This window comes from Micromesistius poutassou (genome assembly GCF_964030765.1).
Source record: "Micromesistius poutassou genome assembly, chromosome: 20".
In the NCBI taxonomy this organism is placed as follows: Eukaryota; Metazoa; Chordata; class Actinopteri; order Gadiformes; family Gadidae; genus Micromesistius; species Micromesistius poutassou.
In genome coordinates this window covers 13862874-13879327 of record NC_140290.1, presented here as the reverse complement: position 1 = coordinate 13879327, position 16454 = coordinate 13862874, and the positions used below count along the sequence as shown (strand labels likewise).

The 16454-nt window shown below is 41.7% G+C and overlaps 2 protein-coding genes across 5 annotated transcripts; one reads left to right on the top strand and one right to left on the bottom strand.

Moving 5' to 3' along the window:
- Window positions 1-3727: 3727 nt before the first annotated feature.
- LOC311365214 (uncharacterized protein) lies at window positions 3728-10629 on the bottom strand. 4 transcript variants are annotated; one of them, XR_014639370.1, is made up of 5 exons: window positions 10461-10629; window positions 9909-10277; window positions 7422-7520; window positions 7263-7306; window positions 3728-5184 (listed from the first exon to the last, which is right to left on the bottom strand). XR_014639370.1 is itself a non-coding variant. In XM_084484743.1 (4 exons), exons 2-4 carry the CDS (start codon window positions 10267-10269, stop codon window positions 4873-4875), a joined length of 717 nt encoding a protein of 238 aa, XP_084340869.1. In that variant the 5' UTR covers window positions 10270-10277; window positions 10461-10629; the 3' UTR covers window positions 3728-4872. The 4 variants fall into 4 exon arrangements, 2 of the variants coding, with proteins under 2 accessions (XP_084340869.1, XP_084340870.1); XM_084484743.1 differs by lacking the exon at window positions 7422-7520; XM_084484744.1 differs by lacking the exon at window positions 7422-7520 and having other exon boundaries at window positions 9909-10274.
- Window positions 10630-11396: 767 nt separating this feature from the next.
- On the top strand, window positions 11397-15256 carry gnmt (glycine N-methyltransferase). The gene is made up of 6 exons (XM_084484773.1): window positions 11397-11676; window positions 12537-12664; window positions 12885-12998; window positions 13226-13368; window positions 14092-14213; window positions 14396-15256. The coding sequence occupies exons 1-6, from the start codon at window positions 11468-11470 to the stop codon at window positions 14565-14567; spliced, it is 888 nt and encodes a 295-aa protein (XP_084340899.1). The 5' UTR covers window positions 11397-11467; the 3' UTR covers window positions 14568-15256.
- Window positions 15257-16454: the final 1198 nt, after the last annotated feature.

Below are 16454 nucleotides of genomic sequence, written 5' to 3'. Positions count from 1 at the left end.
AGGACACAGCACAGAACAATTTAGGCTTATTAAATAGGCCTACAAGTTGGAGATGCTAACGGTATTATCTTTGGTTCCAGAACAACGATTTTAGATAACGTTAGGCTTCAGCTGATTCATTGACATTATTTTAACGGGACTACCGTTACCGTTACACGTTAGCCGTTGTTATGGTTACATGCTGCTAGTCCGACGTGTTCCCATTCCGACAGTCCTGTGCACGTATGCAAATTAGCCATGTGCGCCAAACAGAAGAAGGGCCCTATCTTGCGCCCGGCGCAATTGACTTTCTACACCGACGCATGTGTCGTTGCTAGTTTGCACCCGGCGCAAAGCTGATTTCCCCCCGCAGCAACCAGGCACCACTACACTTGCATGTTAAATATTATGATGTCAAAGATTATTCATACGTGTGAAACTGCATAGAAATAGCGTGTGGATTGTGGAAACATTTTTTGTCCATAGGGCTGCATGCATGACCATGAATTAAGTATAGTAGGCTATGCCATGCGTTAAAATAATAATAATAACAATAATACATTCGAGCAAAGTATATTCCAGGCTTCCAAAACAAAATCTAGTTTTAGGGTAAATGATTGGTTAAATGATTTGGGAAAGAACAGCTGATACAGCGGTAAGTTGTAGGCCTACTTTTAAATCAATGCATCTGCAAACACCGTACAGCAAACACATATGTTCTTGACAAAGACATCGTGTACAAGCCCATTACTTTTAGGATTGATGAGTTTTTGATCGTGAGAAAACATCGTTTTACCGCGAGTGAGTGTTTAAAAGAATGAATGAATGCGGGTGATGCTTGGTGTGTGTGTGTGCGCGCCCATCTGTCTAAACACACGCAAATTAAACACGTAAGTGAGTGAAGAGGTCATCTAAAGGCGGTGGCACAGACATGTACCCCGCCGACGAGAACCTCTTCACCATCAAACAGAGGAAAGGGAAACGCAAGCAGTAAAGCGACACGGTTACCGGTTATTATATATAAAAAATATATATACATAAAAAAAAATAATGAAAAAAAAATTATAAAAAAAAGAAATAATGAAAAAAAAACATTATAAAAAAAAATTATGAATTATTTTTTTTATTAAAAAAAAAAAAAATTATAAAAAATTATAAAAAAAAAATTGGACCTGCGCACAAATATTTTTTTCGACGTGCGCGCGCAGCTTTTTTTTCGACGTGCGCGCGCATCTTTTTTTTTGACGTGCGCGCGCATCTTTTTTTTTTTATCTGCGCGCGCAGTTTTTTTTTTCGACGTGCGCGCGCAGCTTTTTTTTCGACGTGCGCGCGCATCTTTTTTTTCGACGTGCGCGCGCATCTTTTTTTTTTTATCTGCGCGCGCAGTTTTTTTTTTCGACGTGCGCGCGCAGGTCCCAAAAAAAAGATGCGCGCGCACGTCGAAAAAAAAACTTTTGTGCGCAGGTCCAATTTTTTTTTATTAATTTTTTTTAATTAATTTTTTTTTAAGAATTTTTTTATATATTAAAAAAAAAATTATAATTTTTTTTTTCATAATTTTTTTTAAATATATAATATATATATATAGTATTCAACTTTTAGCCAAGGCCACTTCCAACTGTTTTTACATCCTTTATCCACTTGTTGCACAGTAAGTGCCGCACTCTCATCAAATTCTCTCATTCTGCAAATGAAGAGTTGAATATTTTAGCCATACTGTAGCATAACGCGACCAGACTGAAACCGGGACGTCTGATCACCCTAGACTTTCTGTATCATAACGGAGAGCAAAGTAGTTCACTCAGCCCCCTTTCCTCAATGTGCCCTGCGCCACCTTCAGCAATCTATTTGACTCAATTAAAATGTATTAAATTATTTTAGTATCCTTAAAAAAGCAGTGCCGCCTGTTGATAAAATAAGCCCACTCCAATGTTTCCCACACATAGGCCAATATTGAACAACGAGCGCCACAAATTGATTCCGCTTTTCTTATTTATTTTTACTTGAACGCGATTTTTAAATGTAACTCCGCCAGCCCGTAATCGCGCCCCCGTAATGCTGCCAGTCCGACGTGTTCCCATTCTGACAGTCCTGTGCGCGTATGCAAATTAGCCATGTGCGCCAAACAGAAGAAGGGCCCTATCTTGCGCCCGGCGCAATTGACTTTTTACACCGACGCATGTGTCATTGCTAGTTTGCACCCGGCGCAAAGCTGATTTTCCCCCGCAGCAACCAGGCACCACTACACTTGCATGTTAAATATTATGATGTCAAAGATTATTCATACGTGTGAAACTGCATAGAAATAGCGTGTCCTCATCCTCATCGTCGTCCGCTTATCCGTGTGGATTGTGGAAACATTTTTTTCCCTGCATGAATGAAGTATAGTAGGCTATGCCATCCGTTAAAATAATAATAATAACAATAATACATTCGAGCAAAGTATATTCCAGGCTTCCAAAACAAAGTTATTTGGGAAAGAACAGCTGATACAGCGGTAAGTTGTAGCCTACTTTTAAATCAATGCATCTGCAAACACCGTACAGCAAACACATATGTTCTTGACCCAGACATCGTGTACAAGCCCATTACTTTTAGTATTGATGAGTATTTGATCGTGGGAAAAAACATAGTTTTACCGCGAGTGAGTATTTAATAGAATGAATGAATGCGGGTGATGCTTGGTGTGCGCGCCCATCTGTATAAACACACGCAAATTAAACACGTAAGTGTATGAGAAGGAAATCGAGTCAGTCGACCTGCGATAAGCAGCTGATTCTGAACGGACTCGTCTTCGAGATGGACGTGTTCTAACGCATTTTTAATCAATGAAATGTTAACACAACAGTATATATCTGACCATTTAATTTTCGAAATTGTAGGTGAAGCCGAGCTTCCCTTGCAGTAGAGAAGTCGCCACTACGAAAGAATGCAATACAACTAGTGGGATCTAAACAAACTGCTCCAGCGAATTACTACAATGCAGAAGTAGTGGAGAATGGCGAAACACAGCAACTCTAGCCTACTCTCAACCAAAATAAAAATAATCGCCGCCCGGTGCAGCAGTGTGAACTGCCCCGTTTTTAGAACGTCTCAGCCCGTCTCGTCGCAAGGAGTCGCGAGTTGCAAGCAGTTGCGTCGCGAATCTTTGGCCTGAACTGGGCTTTAGCATTATAAGCAGTGGCGGTTTTAGGCACGGGCGAAAAACGAGGCACACGAGAAAGAAAATGATCCGCATTTTCTATTATCGATAATACCCCCCCCCCCCCCCCACCTGTATCTCGCGCTGCAAGGATTTTCACATAGTCTGACCCTGGAGTTTGGCGCCGCGTCTGAGGGTCTGATTATAGCCTAATTTCATCAACAGTAATTCTGTATTGCATCTACCGTTGATGCAATACAGAATTACTGTTGATGAAATTATAATCAGACCCTAAGACCCTCCCAGACCCCCCCCCCCAAAAAAAAACCTCATCGGATCTACACGATTCACCCAAACAGCCGTGAAAAAAGCGGCAGCCGCCGAAAAGCGCGCTGTTTGCATCCCTGCATTACAATAATCCTTACTAGGTCGGGCACTGAAAACTACCAGCTTAAATCAGAGGCACAATGGTAGTCTCGCATGTTCGTTTTATATATATATAAATATAAAAAACGAACATGCGAGACTACCATTGTGTATATATATATATATATATATATATATATATATATATAGGCCTATATATATATTTATTTATTTGTTTTTGGACCTGCATGTTTTTTTTGGCAGAAATTATATTCATCTTTTTTAGTTATATTTGTTATATATTAATATTAATTTTATATTTATTCTAAATATTTTCATAAATAAGTCAGACACCTTTTTAAACAGAAAATAGCCTAATTTGAACCGCTGCGACAGATGTAATCAAGGATGTGATTGCCTTAATCTCCTCCGCTGTGTCTATATTTTCCAAAAAAAAATATTGATTCGCAAAGACTGCAATATTTTTTTGGAACGCCTGCACCTACGCCTGAAATGGAAAAGCACGTTTCAGCACATTCTTTCTGGACAGCGCCATTTACGAACGACGTAAGGAGTGTTTCCTTACTTACCTTTCCTTCCTACCATTCGGGAACCACGCCTATAGAGGTAAACAAATGATACATCTAAACGTATGAGTCTTCGTAGCACACTAAGAGTGGACGTTATTCGGAAACCGGGCCCAAAGCTCTTCTGAATGCGTAGAAATTCCACAAGATGGATCATATCTAAAGCTGACGTTGCCTAGCAAAGTAATCGTTTGTTGAACGCTTCTACCAGCAGAAACGCTAGGAACATAAAGCATTCCAACACTAACACACTTACACTATAACAATCACCTCTGCTTGGTTGAAAAAAAAATATATAGATGCATGTAGGATACAATGTAAGACAATAAAAACGTGTGATAAACACTTGATGACTGGGCATCAAGAGAATTAACATGAAAAAGTTCTGTTAAAATTCACATGATTCACAGCTGTCTTGACATGTATGGCTTCACAGGTTCACAGGTCTAACTTGAAAATACATTCTGCATTAACATTTTGCTAGAACAATGTAGCAATGTAACAATTATGTAGAAAAATATAAATCAATGTCAAATTTCACATGTTGCCTTCTTAGCAACAACTACATAGACTTACAAATGGGTGTAACACACATTTTACAAACGTTTGAGTTATTAACCAGCAATTAGTCTGAGAACACAACACAAAACAATTATGCCCTTGAAAATGAGATCTCGATCTCAACGGGTCTTTTACCTGGTTAAATAAAGGTTAAATAATGTGAAATTGTCAAATTTCACAGCTGAGAGTCCAAGAGGGAAAACCTGTTTCTTCATTTCACTTTTCTGTTTGCAACGTTTAGACAAGACAAAGCTTTTTCTTTAGAGATCGCACATGGTTAGAGCATTTTGGGCTATTCTCCAGGAACACCTTTTGATGTGTTTCAAAGGTGAACTTAAGGTCCTCCGGATAGGAAACATTGAGTGCATAAAGGAGGCCGAGAAGGTAGGCCAAGGGAGTATCCGGAAGGTCCTTTACTACTATGGATTCCTCTAAGATGAGTGCGATGTTTTGGATCTTGGGGGATGAGGCTTCAGCCACACAGTCCTCAAGGACATACAGAATTCCCACAGTGACTCCCTTGGCAGCCACGTCATCTGGATCAGTTTCCTGTTTGAGGACATAAAGAAATATGATTTTCAATTCAAACTCACATCACACACTACATGTCTTGTAGGGAGCCAGGCATCCCCTCTACATCTCAAATTGGATTGTCATGTCCGATATGAAGTTGTCTGTCATTTTAGCTTTGTTGTTGAAGGACCATTCCGGTGTATACTGATCCATATCCCCATCGTTCAAGCTTATCTGGTGCTGTCCATGGGAAAAATAATGAGAAAATTTGTACATGTGAACATGTTATTGCATATATGGATGGATGGATGAATGAATGTTAGAACAGAGGGATGGGTGATGGCTGTTCCTCCTATATTTTGATGCATGTTATTTTAAAGGCCCCTCTAAGGACGGGCGTTGGAAATTAGCTAAAGCTATAAATGTTATGATGCTTTTCTTCTGGATTGTGCACAATCCACATGCATGTTGTGTCTGTCCCTATCAAATAAAAACAAACTAAACTAAACTAATTAACAAAGTCCGACAGTCCAAGTCAATGCAAATATTCTTTGCTTCAATTACTCATATTGAAAAGGTGCTACACACACTAGAGATAAAGAGAATGAGGGAGGGGAACTAAGAGAACGGTAAAGAGAGAGGGAGAGAGAGTGACGTGTAGAGAAAGAGGTGTAGAAACATTTTAATGTCGAGATGGTCAGGTTAATCAATTGAAAACGTATCTGTGGAACGTACTTTCAGGCCCTGAAAGTCTACGGACGGCGCAAACCAGATGACGGTTTGGCCACAATACACCAGGAGGCCCTACTGTTGGATGCGGCGCATTGTGACTCACAACCAGAGGAAGCATGCTCTTCTGTGAACAACTCCCATTTTCCCCCCACCCCCCTCCCCTCAACCATTTCAGGATACTGACTGGAAGGAGAACTGGCTTGAAGCGACTCCTGGCGAAATTAAACCCCTTGTGCAACCAGCTGCAGCTGCCTCAGGGCCCCAAGATAGCCTGGGAGGGAGCGACAGCAGTCAGTCTCATATGTAAACAACTGAGACGATGCAGACAAGCTGGGCATATCGCCCGGTTATGTACTAGACCATCCACCTCCCAGCCAGCTTTGAACTAGCCATCCCTGTTCCTGAGCTACGACGGGCAGGGATCACAAATCCACCAGATGAGTCAAGGGCCACTGAAGCGTTTAAAAGGCAATGTCAGTAAACAGCAGGAGTAACCATTGTGGGGGTTAGGCTGCAAGGACTATTGGATATGGGGTCTCAGGTTACATTAATGCAACAGTTGGTGCAGAAACACTTCACCCACGCTGAGCTTGGGAAGGCCCCTGTAGTTTTACGTTTAAGAACAGTCAATGGTTTTGAAATTCTGTGTTGGATCTCGAAGTGGAGGGTATTAAGACTACTTAGTGTGTATATATTATATATGTATGTATATATATATATATATATATTGTAGTAATGAATGTTGTGACCGCCTGATGAGATGTTCTCTTTAAAGGACCCAGGGCAGTCTGCTCTCTCCCTTACATTTTGCTAAACCAGAGTTTGAATATGTACGGCCAGCCAGCCGGCCGTAACATAAACGTCCTCCCAGAGAGGGAGATGCTGCTGGTGTGGGGTTGTGCTCGGATGGGCTGGGGCGGAGCAGACTACTGCCCCCTTGTAGAAGCACCTGGGTGGGGGTGCTAAGAAAATAATAGATTTTCACGACTTCAGTTACTTTATAAAGAGGTTCTGTCTTTTTTTTTCAATAAAAGCAGCTATGATACACAGGGGCTAGGGTTACACTGGGGCTACACTGATTTTTGACGGGGCTATAGCACCCCCTAGCCCCGGTGTAGCGACGTCCCTGGAGTGAAGTACTGCAGAGCAGAGCATGGGGGCAGTGGAACGAGCGGGCAGAGGCCCACTACGGCTTCTGTGGGAGCGGACGACGGACAGTGTGGGCGGGGAGCATGTCACCGAGTTCACCAGCGTGTGGTAGACCAGTGGATAGCACTGTAGACTGACTTTTAGGGAACGCTGGGAATTGAGTTTAGACGGATATTTTTTATTTTTATTACAAACATTTTAATTGTCTGGTAATTTAGACTGTTTAAACGTACCTGTGGTGTCTGGCCTCTCCTTGGTTCACCGTGTTGCTCTCGACCTAATCAAAAATAAACATGTAGGTTTTCGTTATCCCCGTTCCCCCCCTCCTTACATATTTATTTTATATATTTGAAGTTTGAAGTTTGATTTTCAAAGACTACACCAAGTTCCACCTGCTTGTCAACCTCCGAGTCAAAGGTCAACTGTGTCCGGCTGAGTGGATATCACAAGAGGTTCGTTCCGGTTTTCTAAAAGAGGGATGTTCCGATTGCCTGGTTTCGGATTGGATAAAACAAACGCTTGCATTTGCTAGTTGGCAAAGAAATGACAGTTCACAGTCGAATATGCCTCAGTGGACCGAGAAGTCAATATTATGTTGAACCACACTGTGCACATGTTTTAAAGTCTATCCCTTATTTTATCTTCAGTATTTTATGCATTCATCTGTGATTGATCCCATCAAGTGTTTGTGATTTTATATCATGGATGCATTGAAGCCTCTGTCCTCGACCATTGTGTGAGTGTGGCCGGAGGTACCAAGAATCTCCCCCAGGCGTTGTGTAACCGCCGCAGTCCATGGGGAGACATCTATACAAAATAACACATTTATTTCTAGTTACATTATTATCTTTATACGTAAAGCATCTTGATTTACATGTTTCTTTTCATAGTTCCCCTTAAATGTCAGTCTACGCTTTAACTCAACTACATTTATGTGATCGTCAGTCTCCTGCCTTGGGAGGACGCTTATAATCTGAGGGATGTTACTCTGCAAGCATGTTGTTGGGCACTTGCAAGCATTCTGGCCCCCCTTAGGACTAGGGACTATTTTCATGTGTCAAGCAATTAAATTCAGATGGAATTGGTACCAATTGTAAATTATTGACAACCGCTTGCTGGGGTCACGCCCCTTTAGATATTTTGGTGTGGCATTTTTGTGCCTTGCACTCTGTAGCACATTCACTGTCACAGGAATGTAAACAAGTGGATGTGATACATTGGCATGCTTGTTAGGACATTTTTGCACAATAATCAATGACATAATGGACAAACAAACTCTGGACCCAGCTTCCCCAACTCTTCAGGTCAATGCTGTTTTGATTGTTCTTACGTCTTTTTTGGTTTAAAGCTGTCACCACATTGCTTTTCCTTAAAAGCAATGTGTGAAGTGTGATACTTTGTTCTGCAGAAATCATTATTATTATTGTAAAGTCAAGATCTGTTGCAAATTGATCTCACATCTTTAACAATTTGCTGAAAAACCAGGTTAGATACATATTTACCTTTTCTCACCTCTTTAACACTGTGGAAATTCTAGGTCAGTTTTTGCAACCCAGTTGCAAAAAGTCAATTTAATAATAAAACCTAAACCCTTGAATAAAAATAGGTATCCACAGATACCTATTGTACCACATCAGGATCAATGGAATAGTAAGGTTTCTTTCCATAAAGGATCAAGTTAGTGCTATTAAAGACTGACTTTTAAAGCATGACTTTCTATAGTGCTACAATATTCTGCCCCTTAAGAAGTAATGAGTATGTCCTGCTTACTTTTCAAATGGTTGAATATATTACCAATGGATAGGCTCCCTGGATAATGCCTGTATCTCTGAAAAGCTTCCGTCAGAGAACCCGGACTCAATCTGTGAGATGCGGCGGTATTTGCCTGCTTTCTCTCCGCTTCCCGTTGCTTCTGCTGTCAATCGTCATGCTCTTTTGAGTGACAGTTTTTCATGTGTTTCATGAGGTTTGTGCTATTTCCACAATACCCTACAGACTTTTGACACTTTTCACATTTGGCTTCATTGTTATTGACAACAGAGTGAAAGCTCCAAACAATGCTTTGTTTCCTTTCTGCTAGTGTGTGACTAACTGGAAGAATCTGTTTCTCTGCGTGCCTTTCTATACCTTATGGGGAGCGAAGAGAAAAAGCGTAAGGAAAATTGGTTCCTGTCTTAAACAACAATTGAAAAATTAATAAATTAAAAGGAAGTTTATAAAACAGATACTTTAAGACACTACCGGTTCTAAATTTTTTTTTATCGATTCTCAATACCATCAGGATGTTAGTAACAACATCTTGTTATCGACCCGCCCATCATTAACTTTCAGCTACCACCACCAAGCCGAATCCGATTCTGTGGAGAGACACTTTAATGTGTACGGTAACGTTAGGCAAGTTACAACAACGTGATAATGGACATTTCCATTAGACATGGTGTTCTCAAGACACTATGACACTGTAAGCTCTCAGTTATTATCTATAGTTGCCATTTCGCTGTTTGTACCACGCTTATCACCCTTGGGGGATGGGGGGGGACTGAGAAGGCCCCGGCTTACTCTCAGCTATAACACGCTACATCCTGGGATTGCCGAAAGGAGTAGTTGCATTCTTATCTACAGCTGTGCCCCCAAGGACGTTTCCCTGCTCTCCCACTGGAGTTGGCCCACTGTTCAGGGCACACTGAACCTCGTGTTGAGAACCGCTTGTCGCGTTGAGAGGTCTCTCTCTTCAGAGACTATTTTTCTTTTCTTTTTTATAATAAACTCTTATGTTATTTAGACTTTTGTTTGAAAAAATTTCACCACGACATTCAACATGCTCATACATTTTTGTATGATGTCCCCACACGCCTGCCCAGTGTGACACGACAACTCACCCTCCCCTTCCGTCCTGGAGACAGGAGACCTGGGCTGCCTTGACTGGCGGAGGTGGCAGCGGAGGTAGCGGTTGCAGGGCTTTCTGGACGGGGCTGGTGGAGGCGTGACAGGCAGGCTGCAGAGAGGGGGCCTGCGTAGGGGCCACCCTCTCCCTGTCGACAGGGCCTTTCCCCGTCTCCCCCCGTGGAGCCGGGGCCTTGGGCTGAAGTGGTGGCTGGCAGAGGTGTGGCTCGGCCAGGGCCACCCTGCAGGCCGACTCAATGGGCTGCTGGCCACAGACGGTCCCTGTGCTGCTTCCCCCGTCCTCCGCTGGGCTCCACTGCTCTGGGAAAGGGCTGGTGCTGGGAGGCGACTGTCCATTGCCGCTGCTGGTGGCAACACACATTAACCTTTCAAATGGATGTTTCAATATTGCCTTTCTCAGACAGAAAAACAGCCCAATATAGAGGACAAGAACCCATCTCGCAGTTCTTTAAAGTTGTTACTATTTTATATACTTACTTAACATATATTGTTAATTATGGTTTATTATACTCTCTCCTGGTGTTTACATTTTTCATTGTCATTTGTATCCGTCTTTTGTAGCTTCGAGCTTTGTTTGGAATCTTTTTTTGCACTGCCAAATATGCCCGTCGTATGCACGCCCTATTCCCCGGCATGGTTTGCCCGTTTACACTGCCCGAGGTAAATTGCCGGCTTGAGCTAGCACCCAAATTTACCCTCCCGGACCCTACACGGTTTCATTCTGATGTAGATTCTGATTAGACGGCTCCGCGGTTCCAGGGGCGGGACTTGGGTAGAGGTGTTATTATAACTGGAGAGACGGTAGTGACGTCCCCTGGACTGCTCGCATAAATCTGCTCCCATGCACCATCAAGTGGCCGCCTGGGAGTCGCTTCAAGACCTCAGCACTGATGTAATGGGGGCCCCCGATTGCCAACGCGTATTTTGCACACCTAATGCAAACCGGTGCATAACAAATTATATATAATTTGATCAGGCCAACAATAAGGTGCAATAACAGCCACAAATAATATAATAATAAAAGAAAAAAGAAAAGGATACACAAATTATAATTCATTAATTGTAACCGCAGTTATTAATTATCTTTTGATTCAAAATAGTGGACATATACAGTTCAAATTCCTTTTTGGAACAAAATATTCTAGCCTCGTGGCTGCCTAATGATGAAAACACGCTCGTAGAAGAACCACTTCCGGTTAGGTACACCGAGGGATGCTCCGCCCCCCGCCGGTCGCTTCATGTCGGGCCGCTTCTGCATCACCGGATACAATGGAGATCGAGGTACAGATTGACTTTCGGAATGCAGCCCATGTTTCTGTCACTGTGAGTGGGCATGGTTAGGACATCGGGTGGCGGAAGGGGCGTCACCCCTCAATTACTCCAATGGAAAAGGAGGCGTAATAACATAGGTGAGTGTCATTGGGTTAAAGTTAGTCAACAATATTGGGGTTAAACAGTGATACCGAACCGTTCAGTTCAGCAGTCAAACAAGAAACTTCCAGAGTACGGCTCATCCGTCTGCAGCCTCATCACCATGTCGGTCGACAGTGTTTTTAGGACCCGCTCCCTCGGCGTGGCGGCCGAGGGACTCCCCGATCAATATGCCGACGGCAAGGCTGCTAAAGTCTGGCAGCTGTACATCGGAGACACGCAGAGCAGAACGCAAGAGTATAAAACTTGGGTGGTGTCTCTGCTGAAAAAAGAGGGTGTGAAGAATGTACTGGACGTCGCCTGTGGAACTGGGTAAGGTTCAGCTTAGTAGGCGAATGGACACATTAAAAAATAACACTGACAACAATGCATGATGCAATGAGGGCTATGACATGTTTCACGAAGCCCCAGGCTTCGAGTCCACCTCACAGCATGGGCTGCATTGTTTTGTCCAATATGTCTAGTCTGCTGATGTATGCAGCCGCAAGCGACCAATAACGCATCATTGCAATATAGTTGCTATTCTCCTCACGGAGTGCCCTATTTAGGAAAATGTAATTTGCATCCGATTGTATTAAAGCAAATGAAATGGCGATAAATTCCCCAATATTACACCTGTACGGACATTCTATTTGTATCGCAATACAATTGTATTGCATCTGCTCGGTGTTATTATTATGGACTGTTTATGTGTAATTGGCTAAGATATTTATAGTAACAATTTATTTAAGAAAAATAAATTTCTAATAAATAATTGACATGATTGACCTATTAGTTGCAGTTCAGATCGGCACTATGCCCATGTTGACAACTAATAGTCTTTCTCCTTGGACTACTTGGAGAATGTTTCGTAACCTGTTTGCATAATCTCAAGTTAAGATAAGGATGCCGTGTGTTCACTAACCTCTCAGGAGTAGTTTGGTGGTTACCTGTTCAGTATTAAGGGAATCAGGTCAACTCCTGTAGGTTTAACCCCCATTGAGGTTGAACAAGATAAGATGTAATTTCTTATCTTTTCCATCACCCCAAGAGAATATTGCTTAAAAATGATTCCTATTGAAAAGCCAACACCTTTTAAATATGTGCAACAATCATTTATGAAAGGCTAGGCAGAAAAGTATAGCAACCAGAAATAATAACCTAAATAAAAAAACATTGTTTTGGTCTTATAGAGTTGATTCTATCATGTTGTTGGAGGATGGATTCAAGATGGTGAGTGTGGATGCCAGTGATAAAATGCTCAAGTATGCATTGAAATCCAGATGGGACCGGAGAAAAGAGCCAGCCTTTGACCAGTGGGGTAGGCCTATGGAATTTAAATGCCTGTTAAAATACCATTTTATTGCAGTTAATTTTTAAAAGATACTTGTTTTCCTATGTTGACATACTATTCACTACTTGTTTTGCTATTTGGCATCCAGAGTCACTCAGTTGTAAGAAAATACAAAAATGATAATGTTAAGTATGGTCTCAAAGTCACATATAATAATTAAAGTCTGCCTTTCTGTTTCTGCACAAAGTGATCGAGGAGTCAAACTGGCTGACTCTACCAGAAGACATTCAGAAACCAGGGGATGGATTTGATGCGGTTATCTGCCTTGGAAACTCTTTCGCCCATTTACCAGATTTCAAAGGTCTTTTTTCAGTTTAGTGTGAATGTGTTTTAGAGTAAATAAGTTGCAATCCATACATTATTCTCATCTATTTTTCTTTAAACCTGAACTATGTTACTCTGTTATTACTGTAAACTACAACTCAAAGCCAGCAGAGGTTATTCATGGTAAAGCTTGCATAGTGCTGGTCTAAATACAAACTTTATGTTATTTGGTCAAAGTTGAACTGGTCTTTGAAATGCTTCCAGGGGACCAGAGCGACCAGAAACTGGCCCTTCAGAACATCGCTACGATGGTGAAACCAGGAGGGATCCTCATTATCGACCATCGCAACTACGACTACATCCTGGAGACCGGCCGGGCACCACAGGGCAAGAACATCTATTACAAGGTAGTGTGCGTGCGTGTGCGTGCGTGTGCGTGCGTGTGCGTGCGTGTGCGTGCGTGTGTGTGTGAGATCTCTCAATTTCCGGTTTGGGCTAGTCTGTGCTGAAATGTCCTGCTTTGATCTGGTTTGGTCTAGTCTTGGCCGTGTTGCACTCAGGTACACTATTATTTTGCACATTGATCTTGAACAATCCACTGCTGGGTCTACAAGCTCTCTGGTTGCATTGATACATTTACTGAGCATTTCCATATATAGATAATACAATTAGTTATAGATATAGATATTAATTTAAGAACAAAAGGACTAAACATAGTTATAAAGATTACGGTTTGCATGAATATAATAATGATGCATTTTTTGTATACATTACATTTGTTATACATGTTGGACTCTAATGAATGGAGAACATTTTTTTAATTTAATTGTACATAAATGATAAAAATAAAAAAAGTCACTGTATGCTTGGAAGTGTACTCCGCTCTGATCACCTTGGGTCAACTGGTTAATGTACACCAATCGATGGTCAACGGCCAATGTCCATGAACCAATTTCACCAGGGAAATACGTAATAAGTGTATGCCTTCCCACAGTTGGTTTTCAGGGTCATCAACAACTCAAGAGAGCGTTTTTTCCCCCCGTTGTTTTAGGGCAGCACAATGGCGATGGAAAGCATGGATTTGTGTTTTAGTTTGTATTATAAATGCTTTGTTTTGTGTTGTTGTAAAGAGTGACCTGACTCAGGACATTTCCACCTCGGTGCTCTGGGTGGAGAACAAGCCCCATATGATTACCTTGGACTACACCATTCAGGTCCCGCAAGAGACTGTTCAGAGCTCACCTGAAGTCAGGTAAATCAAAGAGTTTCTGTTCAGATTTTTGTTTTCAATAATGACTTTTTATTTTACCTTATAACCTGATTTCATACTCGTGATAATTGTCATTTCTACAAGTAACATAGGAAATCATCATTTACATTGTGAATCTGATCAATATAATTAAAACTGTGTGTGTTTGTGTTTTCGTTCCGCAGTAAATTCCGCTTGTCCTACTACCCTCACTGTCTGGAGAGCTTTAAATCTCTACTGATGGCCGGCTTCCATGGGAAAATGGATCATAGTGTTTATGGAGATTTCAAGACATACACCCCTGGACAAACCGATGCCCCGTGTTACTTTATTCACGTCTGCAAGAAGAAAATGTAACAGCCACATCCTAGCACCATCCAGAAAGGGCCTAGATCAACATTCAATTAGTCTGCCCAATGAATACATATCATGAAAAATGTGATGGTGATGGAGGTTAGATTAATACTTTTCTTTGCTATGATTACTGCTTTCTGGAGTAAAGAAAGAATCAATCAGTCTTAATTTGAATCTGGATGCGTCTGAATGTATGTTTGAAGGGTGAAATAAATCTCACTTCCCCTTGTTATTGTAGATTGTTGGTACTTTTTAATTACAACAGCACAAATCCAGGTGATCGTAATTTTCATAAATTAGAATAGGTTTGCCTTTGTTGCCAAATGCTAATTGCAGCAACGACTTTAATTTACTCACTTAAGTCATGCACATACCGGTAATCACTTGTTGGCCACACTTAAAAGGGCTGTAGGTAGGATTTGAGAGTTGAAAAGCCCCCTCCGAGTCTTACAGGCGAAATCCCATGTACCCGCATGGCATTTCTTTGTGACCTATTTTCTAGCACCCTTTTTCAGGTCAACTAATGGCTTGGTGGTTCATTGAGCAGCCACCTTGAATCGTGTCCACGCAAGTGACCAACGCAGACATCATCACTCCTTAACCAGACAACCTAACAAAACGAATGAATCCACTTTTTCCATGTAATTGTGATACCTTTAACACTGCACAGCATTAAAATGACTCCCAAATGACTATTTTTCTATCTGGCTCACAGCCTGGTAAGTAGGCTACAATGTAATGCATCAACGATGTGCTGTGGCGATGGGTCTAGCTCAAGCCGAAACGACAAACGCAATCGATTAAAGTTCACACGGTAACGTCGGGACACATAATTAGGACGTACCCGAAATAATGTTTTTGTAAAAAAAAAAAAAATACAGCACGCTAAATGTGCTTTTGTGTTTGAACAAAATGTTGACGAATTTCAGTCCTATCCATGCCGGTGTTGGACTGTATTCTGTTATCCATCGTAAAACTTGACCTCAGAGTTCGCTGTTGCACATTTTCTACAACTTGCACAAGTTTATAGCGTAGACTGACATGAAGTTGTTGTTATGTGACACCGGGCCGTTGAGTGGCGCAAAAAGGATGAGTTACCTCTGTGGTGGCGGGCGGCAGCATGATGATGGGTCTTTCTTTCTTTCTTTCTTGATACAAACGTGAATAAGTGGTGTTGGTCAATCCCAAATAGCCTTTCACAGTTATTTTTACTCGGTCAATGCTTGAAGCTCTTGCATGTTCCTGCACCTGAAGGACTTGTTGCAGAAAATATGCAACAGCCACCTTTGGGATCACACGTTACGATTGGTTCAGAATACGGTGGAACACGTAGGAAAATGGTGTCTTGGAAAAAACACCCTGTATGTTTGTGGCCAATAAGAGCTATGGTGCTCTATATGAACCATGAATACATTAAGTATAATGGGTTAGGTATGAAGAGCACCAGAGCATGTATGGGGCTAGTCCTTCTCTTGCTCAAATTAAAGTAAGCATTGTATATGTTAAATGGAACTACCATGTTCGCTGATAATAAAGCAAACAGCGTCAAAGAGGTGCCAGCGTTGAGCCATGGGCCACTTTAAAACTTGAAGTCAAGTGAGTTCTGGTCGCGAAACAGACAGGAGAGCTGCTTTGAGTTGGATCTGTGATGAAGCCTGCTCAACTGTGTCAAGAGGGTTTTAATCTGTGGAGGGAAAGAAGAACAAAGGGATGATAATGATACTGCTGAAATGAATGACTTTACTGCCTGAGAATGGTAATGATAGATAACACTAAGATAATAAGCAGCAATAAAATGATCAAGGTAACCATTACGATGATCATTGAAAGACTGTGGTGCAGCCACCTGTTACCAGAGCTGTAATAGGATGGAGCCCCGTGGTCGCTGAG

Bases quoted from the DNA above. Each gene is read 5' to 3' on its own strand.
- LOC311365214 (XM_084484743.1), bottom strand. From the start codon at position 10,269: ATGGACAGTCGCCTCCCAGCACCAGCCCTTTCCCAGAGCAGTGGAGCC. The intron at 7,307-9,908 runs GTGAGTTGTCGT...ATTTTTGATTAG, and splicing joins CTCCAGGACGGAAGGGGAGG to GTCGAGAGCAACACGGTGAA. The intron at 5,185-7,262 runs GTACGTTTAAAC...GTCCTCAAACAG, and splicing joins GGAGAGGCCAGACACCACAG to GAAACTGATCCAGATGACGT.
- gnmt (XM_084484773.1), top strand. From the start codon at position 11,468: ATGTCGGTCGACAGTGTTTTTAGGACCCGCTCCCTCGGCGTGGCGGCC. The intron at 12,665-12,884 runs GTAGGCCTATGG...TTCTGCACAAAG, and splicing joins GCCAGCCTTTGACCAGTGGG to TGATCGAGGAGTCAAACTGG. The intron at 13,369-14,091 runs GTAGTGTGCGTG...GTTGTTGTAAAG, and splicing joins GCAAGAACATCTATTACAAG to AGTGACCTGACTCAGGACAT.